Consider the following 11071-nt stretch of genomic DNA (forward strand, 5'->3'; position numbering starts at 1 on the left):
CTGGATAATGAGAAGGCTAAAATTATTCAACTAAAAAAAGAAAAAAACAAAACAGCCAGCTATAGTAGTTCAAATCTGTAATCTTAGCTACTGATTGAAAGATCGCACTTCAAGAATCCATCTTCACCAACACCTGGGTGCAGAGGTGTTTAAAGTCATTTAAAGATATGGGGGAAGATCAAGAGCTAGGTGCAGTAGTAGGCACCTGTCAACCCACTGACAAAGGGAAGCACAAATGGGAGGACCAAAGTCCAGGCTGGCCAAGGCACAAAGCAAAACCCTATCTTAAAAATAACCAATGCATAAAGGGCTAACATAGTGCCTCATGTGGTGGTACACTGCCTTCTTAGTAAGCAGGAGGCTCCGAATAGGAAGGAAAGAAAGGAAGGAAGGGAGGGAAGGAGGGAGGGAGGGAGGGAGGGAAGGAGGGAGGGAGGGAAACAAAACAACTAAATCCACTCCAAATTATTTGGATATAAATCTAGCATACCTATTTCAGAAAAAGAAAGTAGTCTTTCTATTTTTGTTAACATTATTCTACGATTTCTTCAATTTCCAACAAAAAAATTTCAGGCTGGGAAGGTGGCTCAGTGGTAGAGTGCTTGCCTTGCATGCATGAGCCCATTGGTTCAATTCCTCAGCACCATGTAAGTAGAAAAAGCTGGAAGTGGCACTGTGGCTCAAGTGGTAGAGCACTAGCTTTAAGCTGAAGAGCTCAGGGACAGTGCCTGGACCCAGAGTTCAGGCCCCACGACTGACAAAAAAAAATAAAAATAAAAATCAGACATATTTATATATGTGATTCTTCACCAAAGCTAAGTCAAATGTAATTTTTTGAACTTGAAAGCCAGAAGAATGAGACATTTTTTCTCCTCTATTTTATGTATATATGTCTTAAAATTCTCTAGCTTTAAAGTCTTTAATAATAACAATTTTCTAATACAGAATATCAAACTCTTGATTAGCATAACATATTAGGCCATTCCATAGCTATAAATAGTCACTTTTTCTCCCTTTTCTCTCTTGAATATATTTTCTTGTTGCCTGGATCCACTACACCAAATTAACTTTTCCACTGCTCCACACCTACCTTTCATCTTATATTCATCTTTGGGGGGGGGGTGAAGTGGGATTCCTAGGGCTTGAATTCAGAGCCTGGGTGCTGTCCCGAGTTTTTTCTTTTAGTACTTGTGCCAGTTTCAATACTGGCTTATCGATGGTTTACTGAAGAATGTTGTATGGACTTTTCTTTCCAGGCTGACTTCAAATCATGATCCTCAGATCTCAGCCTCCTGAGTAGCTAGGATTGCAGGCATAAGACACTGGCACCCTGCTGCTTTTTTTTTTGAACAGTATAACCAATTTTAGTTTTTAGTCACCTAGGTTTTGTAGTTAACATACTATTGTATTTGCTTCTTCTAGTTTTAGAATAGTTGTGAAAAATCTCTATATTCATTTCTAAATTCCACTATAAGTGCTTATCAAAGAAGCACTGTAACTATATAATAAACTGTACTTGTCTTACCATATTAAACGCACATTACTTTTTAAAAATCCTCTTCTCTCCTCCTTCCAAACAGATTTTATTGGGTTTAATTATGTTATTTTCATATATACATATAGTATATATATATATATATATATATATATATATACACATACATACACATATATACCTTGATCATATTTACCCCATCACCCTCTTCAATCCCCACAATACCAATCCTTTTACAATTGTCATATTGTTAGTTTTTTTAATTTATGCCAGTACTCGGGCTTGAACTCAGGGCCTGGGTGCTGTCCCTGAGCTTTTTTGCCCAAGGCTAATGCTCTTCCACTTAAGCCACAGCTCCACTTCTGGCTTTTTAGTGATTAATTGAAAGTAAGAGTATCACAGATTTTCCTGCCTAGGCTGGCTTCCAAGCATAATATTCAGAGCTCAGCTAGAATTACAGGCTTGAGCCACTGGCACCCAGCTAGTTTTTCTTTTTTAGCTTCAGATTTTATAAATGAGTAAAAATATAGCATTTTATTTTTCTGAGTTTGGCGTATTTTTTCAATATGATAATCACCAGTTTCATTCATAAATTGTACAGGCTGGCCTGGAACTTGCTATTATATCCAGGGGTAGCCTCAAATTTGAAATCCTCCTGCTTCAGCCTTTTTAATAACAGGATTATTAGGCATGAGCTACTACATCATGTTTTTGTTTCTGTTTTAAGATGGTTTCATTGTGTGGCCTAGACTGGCTTCCAACTCAGGATCCTTTGCCTCCAATTCTCTACATTTTGATTACAGATTTGCACTACCATGCCTAGATCATACAATACCTTCTATGATGATTGGTCTGGTTTTGGTTTTGGTAGTATTGAGGATTAATCATAAGGCTTAATGAATGTTGGGCAAGTTCTACCCTATCACTCTTTCTACCTCTTTTTACTTTGAGATGGTGTCTCCTTAAATTATCCAGGCTAGCCTCCAACTTTTCAATTAACTAGGCTTTTAATACTGTATCCACCCCTTAAGGCAGGGTACTATATCTCTCCACTCAACCACTATCTATTGTTTCACTTCACATAAACATGCAGAAGTTAAAACAGCAATAAATCAATGAAAAAAACCTCCATGCACTCAGATTTCCCTGCCCTCGGGTTTCCATTTTAAAGAGAAACAAAAAAAGACATAATTATATATTAAATGTTATATATTAGAGGTTGGAATAAAATCAATAAAAAGGTAGATAATAAAAGAAAAACAGCCTGACGTAGAAAAAATAGTTGCATTATCAAAGCTTATAGAATTCACAAACTTTATAGACCAAGATAATGACAATTTGCCTTGTGAATTGTATCACTATCCTACAATACAGTGAAATTTATGCAATCACTTAATCTCAATAAAAATTATTAAAAATAGGCTGGGAAGGTGGCTCAGTGGTAGAGTGCTTGCCTTGTATGCATGAGGCACTGGGTTCGATTCCTTAGCACCACAGAAGTAGAAAAAGCCAGAAGTGGCACTGTGGCTCCAGTGGTAGAGCGCTAGCCTTGAGCTGAAGAGCTGAGGGACAGGCCCCATGACAAAAAAAAAAAAGGAAAAATTATTAAAAATAAATTAAAAAAAGAAAAACAGATGGTAACTGAAAAGAAATACTATTTTAGAAAGAATGGTTAGAAAAGACTTTAGAAGCAATAGTAGCAGAGAAGACAGGGAATCAGGAGATAACATATCTGTGGTAATAGAGTTGTTTTTTCTGTTACCAGTATTGGGGCTTGAACTCAGGATCAGTATGCTTTTTTTCACTCAAGGCTGGCAACTCTACCACTTGAACTACAGCTCTATTTCTGGTTTACTGCTGGTTAACTGAGGATAAGAGTCTAACAGACTTTTCCACCCAGGATGGCTTTGAACAGAGATCCTCAGATCTGAGCTCCGGTATAGCTAGGATTACAGGTATGAGCCACTGGTGCCCAGCTAAAATATTCAAATATAAAAGCTTGTCTTTCCTCAAGTAAAAACACCAGTATTCAAGACAAATATAAAACATGTATTTGGTTTTTTTCATGATTATTTTCTAATATTTTCATCTTCCAATTTTAAAAATTCAGGTATGTCAAAAATGTTTGTGAGCTAACATGGAAACAATATGTATTTACAACTGCTTTCTATGGGAAAACCTTTCTATGTGATAGCTTTTTCAGATGGTCCATTTCCTTCTGTGCAAAATGAAGCAGACTCTTCTTATTTATAGATCAAACATAAGAGTAACTTGAATTTGCTAGGAATTGCTTTTTCAGCAAAAAATTTGATAATCTTTGCTATGTCTACAAGGAAATTTGAAAAGCATTTTTTAAAAAATAGCCAGGTGCTGGTGGCTCATGCCTGTAATCCTAGGTACTTAGGAGGCTGAGATCTGAGGATTGCAGTTCAAAGCCAGATGGGGCAGGCAAGTCTTTGAGACTCTTATCTCCAATTAACCATCAGAAAACCAGAAGTGGTGTGTGGTTCAAAGAGGTAGAGCAGTAGCCTTGAACAAGAGAGTTCAGGAACAGTGCCCAGGCCCCGAGTTCAAACCTCATAACTGACAAAAATAAAAACAAAAAATATGAAATGCCACTGACAATAGAATCTTAATATTCTGAGTATATATTTTGTGAGAAATATTTTCTTTGTGGTATCAACCTCAAGAGATTGAGAATATACATTACCACAAAAGTCAATCTATTACTTTGGTAGATTATGATTTTTTTAATGGCTAACATTTAAAGCTTTTGCAAACTAAAACTGTTGTTATTACAAATCGATATGTTATCACTTGAAAGAAAACTAACCCTTAGCTAATGAAATATATTGTTTCCAAAACTTTTGGAAGATGCTCAGCATATTTCATATGCTATATAACAACTTAATCATTTTCTGCATTATAAATTGGACTAATTATAAATTTTCACTGATTTTAACATAGAATACAACCTCGCAGAATAGCAACACTAGCAAAGTACCTGGAAAGTATATCAAGAGTTTACAGTCAAATAGTTTTATTTTAAACTGACTTATCTTCTGGGATCATGATTTAGAAACAAATCAATGTAAAGACACACTAAAAGATATAAAGGACACTATCAGAAGATTTTTGTCTGGAGTTATTGTTCAGATGGCTGTACTCAAAAGCTTTGAATTCTAAAATTCAGTCAGTTTTTAGTACAAGCTATTCCAACTGCTTAGAACCACACATAGAAAAATCTGGATTTCATAATTTAAATGGAATTGCAAAAAGCAACAAAATATATGCTCAATGCACAAAAATTAAAAAGAATGGAGGAAAAAAATGAAAATTGTACTCATAGTTTCACCATCTAGTTACAACAAGATAAACTTTCTCAGAGCCTTGGTGTTACATATTTTAACTGAAATTATTTTACATATATATAGTTTATTCAAAATTGTAAATAAATGTAGGTGCTAGTGGCTCACGCCTGTAATCCTAGCTACTCAGGAGGCTGCGCAGTTCAAAGCCAACATGGGCAGAAAGGTCCATGAGACTCTTATCTCTAATAAACTACTCAGAAAGAGCTAGAAGTAGCACTGTGGCTCACATGATAGAGCACTAGCCTTGAGTACAAAGAGGCTTAGGGATAGCGCCCAAGCCCTGAGTTCAAGCCCCAAGACCAGCAAAAAAAAAAAAAAATTGCAATATGAATTTCCTTTCAATAAAATCTGAATTTTACTACAAATTTAATATATTTATTATAGAAAAATCTATGAATACTTATAGAAAAGTTAAAAGAAGAAAATGAAATTTTTATTATCCTAATTGTGGTTGTAAACACAATTAGTATGCTTTCCATAATGGTGTGTGTCTGTGTGTGTGTATGCTTTCCATAATGGGGTGTGTGTGTGTGTGTGTGTGTGTGTGTGTGTGTGTGTGTGTGTGTGTGTGTGTGTGTGTGTGTGTGTGTGTGTGTACTTAATATCCTGCATTTTAAGCATAATTCATTCTGGAATATTCACAAATCCCAGAAGAAAGATGATATAACAAAAGTTTGGTGATAGATAATATTACCACTGGGATTAAACAGTTTTTCCCAATTAAAAAAGGAGGACTTAAGGTAATTTAATATGAACATTAAAGATCATAATATTATCCAAGTTCCTGGAGACTGAAAATGTCCCTTCTTTGTTCTGGGGAATTCTGGATTTTACAGAGATGGCCTAAAGATTATTTGAAAGCTAAAATACAGGTATAAAATGGAATTAATTTTTTACCTTTTAAATTATGTTTCTCAGGTATTTTGTCACAGCAATGGAAAGCTAACAGGGAATGACAAGCACATTATAAAGCAAAACACATGAGTCTTGCCAGGCTGGTACCTCATACCTGTAATCCTAGCTATTCAGGAAGCTTGATCAGAAGCCTGGCAGCCTGAGAAGCCTAGGCAAATAAATCCACAAGACTTGATCTCAACCAGTAAATTACCAGACTTCTAGAATGGCTCAAGTGGTAGAGCTCCAGCAAAAAAGTCCACCAAGAGTGCAAGGCCCTGAGTACAAGCCACAATCCTAGTATGTATGTATGCACATGCACATGCCCACATAAACACACAACACAAAACATCAAAAAAAAATCCCAACAGCAATCAAAGTCTACATAGGCATTTTTATTATATGAAAGCTAAACCATTCTTAAATTAATATCCTCAATGGAAAACAAAACAAAAAAAAATCATTAAGCAATGAAGTCTGTGTTCACATTATTCCAGATAATACATTTGTGTCATGAGAAATCCTTTTCAACTTTGTTAACTGCACTTACTCAAAGTGTTCATCTTTTTAAATATACTTTAATAGAAGTTTTTCTAATCCTTTTTCTTCCTGAAAAGACTGTTGAAGACAATCCTCAAAGTTTGCTGCCCCCTTTTATAACTAAACTTCATCCTGGGTAGTCTCATTCACTTTAATTTCTTTAATCATTGCCTTTCTGTATGTTAACCCTTTATTAAACATCTATAGTGCCAGGAGTGGGTGCTTCATGCCTGTAATCCTATTCAGGAGGCTGAGATGTAAGGAACATAGTTCAAAGCCAGCCCAGGCAGAAAAGTGAGACTCTTACCTCCAATTAACCACTCAAAAACTGGAAATGAAGCTGTAGCTCAAAGTGGTAGAGTGTTAGCTTTGCTCACAAAGAGGCTCAGGGACAGCACCCAGGCCTTCAGTTCAAACCCCACAAAAACCACACTTCTTATTACCATATGCACTTTTTAAATTAATTTTCAGCTGGATATCTTTAAATGAATGCCTCTTATCATCACAGTATCTCCATCACCTGGGTACAAATAACCTAATTCATTTGGACATCACTCCTTCACACCATGCATCCAACAGTTTGCCATTTACCATTTGCACCTGCTGAGTTAAATTCTCTTCTGTATCTTCATCTAAGCTTTATATTCCAACTGTTCATTATTCTTTTGATGGAATTAATTAAATAACGGTTTAATTGACTTTCTGCTTTCTTCCTCCTTCCATTTCTACCTTCTTCAAAATACTAGTAACATCATGTTACTCTCTTAACCCTTGTGACACATTTACATGGCCTAGATTCTAAACCCCTTAGTAAGCATTCAAAGCCCTCTCTAACTGGCCCCATCCTATCTTTCTAGAGCTACCTGTCACTACAGATCCTGTTCATCTTATACGCTAATCATAGGGTACAAACTATTTCCTAATGAATACTCTGTATTTGTATGCATCAGAATTCTAAATTGTATTTTCTGTTCACCTATCAAAATGAAGTAGCATAAAAGATCATTTTATATGGTTTTATACTCTACCTAGCACAGAATAATTAAAGTAATTGTCAATTGACTCCTGAATTTCACCTATCAACATTTTATACACTCTTTAAAACCTAGTTTAAAAATAAGCTTGAAGCCGGACGCTGGTGGCTCACACTTGTAATCCTAGCTACTCAGGAGGCTGAGATCTGAGGATCATGGTTCAAAGCCAGCCCAGGCAGGAAAGTCCATGAGACGCTCATTTCCAATAAACCACTCAGAAAACTGGAAGTGGAGCTATGGCTCAAGTGGTAGAGTACTCGCCTTGAGCTGAAGAGCTGAGGGACAGTGCCAAGCCCAAAGTTCAAGCCTCACAACCCACCAAGCAAATAAACAAACTAGCTTAAATAAAATCTTGTAAAGTATTTGAATCAGTTTCCTCCCACCCCTGTTATTTTTCTTTACATCTCTAACACTCCTGGGAATAGCATATGTTCAGTCCTGAGGGCTGTATAAGGCCTGGGAAAGCATTTGACCTGGGTAGGACTTGAAATTCAGTAAATTTAGCTGCTTTGGAAAAATGAAATTCAGTGAATCAGCCTGTTCAAATTATGTTATAAATATCAAAATAGCCCTATGCAGTTAAAAAGGTTTCTCACCCCTGCTACTATAGCTTATCCCAATAGTACTCTAAGCATTCTTCCTTGCAGCATAGTATTTAACAAGCTAAATCAAGATTTACCACTAAAACTCTGAAAGTAATCTAGGAACAATGGCTCACATCTATAATCCCTGCTACTTGGAAGGCGGAAATAGGAGGACTACAGTTGAAGCCAGCCCAAACAAAAAGTTATCAAGATTTTATATTGAACAAGATGGACATGATATTTCATAACTGTAATCCCAGAACATGCATGGGAGGCAGAGATAGGAGATCACGATTCAAGGATAGATGAAGGCAAAAAGCAGGAAGTTGATCCTATCTAAAAAATAACTAAAAACTATCTTAAAGATAACTAAAAGGGGATATGGCTCAAGTGGCAGAGCACTTGCCTAGATACATATATATACATATACATACATAGGTGTATATATTTATGTTTATTATCTGGCTTTTTTTCTTTTTTGCTTATGTGGTGCTGAGGAATCGAACCCAGGGCCTCAGGCATGCAAGGCAAGCGCTCTACCATTGAGCCATTTTCCCAGCCCTATATTTATGTTTATATATCTACTACTAGTATAAATATCACAAAAGCAAAACAAAACCAGACATTTAGAATAAAATAATAATAGAATATACTGAAGTTTTAATAATTTCTTCCCTCACTCCTATTTGGACCCATTTTGTACGCCTTCTGAGGTACAGACAAAATACTGGAGACTAAACTATATAAAATTATTTGTAGTTTCCAGAAACACTATGCTGTTTTATGTCTTGCATTCATTGTAGTTTAGTATTCTAAAATGTCCCTGTCAAATCCACCTACAATATTCAACTCCTTTAAGAATGAGTTCAAGTACAAACTGTATTAACTTTATTCTCTTTCCCCTTCTCCTTTCTTTTTCTCACCTGTTATCCCTTTTCTTCCAGCTTTAGATCACCCTCTCCTAAACCTTGTTAATATATCCAGTATGTTCATTATCTTTTTTTTTTCCAGTCCTGGGGCACAAACTTAGGGCCTGGACACTACCCCTGAGCTTCTTTTGCTCAAGGCTATCACTCTACCACTTGAGCCATGGCACCACTTCTGGCTTTTTCTGTTTGTGTGGTACTGAGGAATCAAACCCAGGGCTTCATGTATGCTAGGTAGGCACTCTACCACTAATCCACCTTCCCAGCCCTAGATTCATTATCATCTTAGGTGTTTTCTTCCCTACTCAACTGTAAACCAATCAGTTCAGAAAACTTGTCTACTGATCTGAGACACATGGAAGTCCAACACTAGTGGACACTTGAATATTTGCACAATCAATTAATTCAAACTAATACTCTCATTATACAAATAAAGACTCTGGAAGTTTTACAATGTTTATTCAATGTACTAATATCATTTGGCTGCTCTTTAATGATAATGTGACATCTTCTTTACCAAAGGCATCTCATTTATTATCAGTCACTAGAAACTCAGTAGTATATGAAACTGCAGTAAAATTATCCTTACAAACTGAAAGATTTAATTTAGGGTTACAAATATACATCAAAACACAAAAGGAAACTTAAATGACATAAATACTAAAACACTATATAATACTTCATTTCCAAATAAGGTGTCTTGGTCATCTGGTTGCTAAAAAACTCTGTTTATGAGAACTATAACATATTGTTTGAAACATAATAAATTATATTCCAAACCTAAGTTGCAACTGAGGCTTTTCAAACATGTCTACCCAAAGCAATTATATAATAACAACTTAGTCTTCTGGCTAGTATAGAAAAAGAAATAATTTCCTAATATATCTAAGCAAACATCATTTTTGGGGGGGAATCCGGTCCTGGGGCCTGAACTCTGGGCCTGGGCACTATCCCTCAGCTCTTCAGCTCAAGGCTAGCACTCTACCATTTGAGCCACAGTGCCACTTCCGGCTTGTTTTCTTTTTGCTTATGTGGTGCTGAGGAATCGAACCCAGGGTCTCATGCATGCAAGGCAAGCGCTCTACCACTGAGCCACCTTCCCAGCTCCAAACTTATCATTTATAAAGTGTATACATAACATCACTTACAAGTACAAAAAAGTGAGCAACTCAGAACTCTACTTGAAACCATCATGCTACTTTTTGCTATCAAAATGTAAGCATTTTTTTCTCTTCTGCTGAATGTTGGAGATTTAAGTATCTTTAGTAACATTATAACGTTTATGTTTAAAACGTTTATACGTTACAACGTTATAAGTTTAACTTCTAAGTATGGATACTATTAAATCACCTGAGAATTCTTAATTCACATTAGCCGCTAGGAATGATGGCTCCAAGAATTTAAAAATTTACCTTTAAGTAGGGTTGAAGGTATGACTGAAGAGCACGCTTGCCTAGCCTATCTGAATTGAGGCCCAGGATTCAAGCCTCAAAAATTAGCCTCTGTGTTAAAGAGAAAGTTTCTCTGTCCTTTTCTAAGACTAAGGTCTGTTAGCTTATGGAAACTAAATGCTCTTAGAAACTTGAGCAGTTTCTTGCAGCCAGCTCTCTTGCTTCATTCTACATTCTTTTCAAATCTTTAAAACTTGACGGACCTTCTGAGTTTAGAAACTTGTGACATCAATTTGCAGTGTACTTTAAGACTTAAAAATAATGGTACGAGAGTGGATTATCTAGTCTGAATCACAACGATAACGCATCGATAGAAATATGGAAATGAGCTTCTCCCTTCCCGGGTACCCAGCTTTCAGCCCACATCCACCACACCCCTCCAAGGCCCCCGCCCAGAGCTGCTCCACCTCTCGGGGTTCTCCGCCACCGACACCGCACCTATCAGCGCCGCCCCCCGCTCCCTGGCCCAGCCCATCCTCGCTCGGACACGTGTGAGGGTGTGTTTGTGTCAGTCTGTCAGTCCCACCCAGAATGGGGCTAGCTTACCGAGAGAGAAGCGCCAACTTCTGCTCCAGCAGCATCTCTAGCTTCTGACCCTGTTTGGAGATCCAATGGTCCACTCCGTGCAGGCGGTAACACGTCTCCAGCATCGTCCTGAAGTCCGCCACAAACTCCGTGATGCCCCGGTACTGGCCGCTGGCGAACTTCTCCTCCATCTTCAGCAAACACATGCCCTGGCCCGGCGGCGGCGGCGGGACGGCGCGGCTGCCCCGGCC

General features: G+C 37.2%; 1 protein-coding gene across 1 annotated transcript in view; it reads right to left on the bottom strand.

Moving 5' to 3' along the window:
- The window catches only part of Kiaa2026 (KIAA2026 ortholog), a 100062-nt gene extending 89039 nt beyond the window's left edge, over positions 1–11023 (bottom strand). Inside the window, exon 1 of the mRNA XM_013026444.1 lies at positions 10842–11023. Within this exon, the coding sequence (XP_012881898.1) occupies positions 10842–11011 (170 nt within the window). The 5' untranslated portion in view covers positions 11012–11023. The remainder of the gene's footprint in view (positions 1–10841) is intronic.
- Between the last annotated feature and the right edge of the window lie 48 nt (positions 11024–11071).

This window comes from Dipodomys ordii, unplaced genomic scaffold (assembly GCF_000151885.1).
Source record: "Dipodomys ordii isolate 6190 unplaced genomic scaffold, Dord_2.0 Scaffold93, whole genome shotgun sequence".
NCBI lineage: Eukaryota > Metazoa > Chordata > Mammalia > Rodentia > Heteromyidae > Dipodomys > Dipodomys ordii.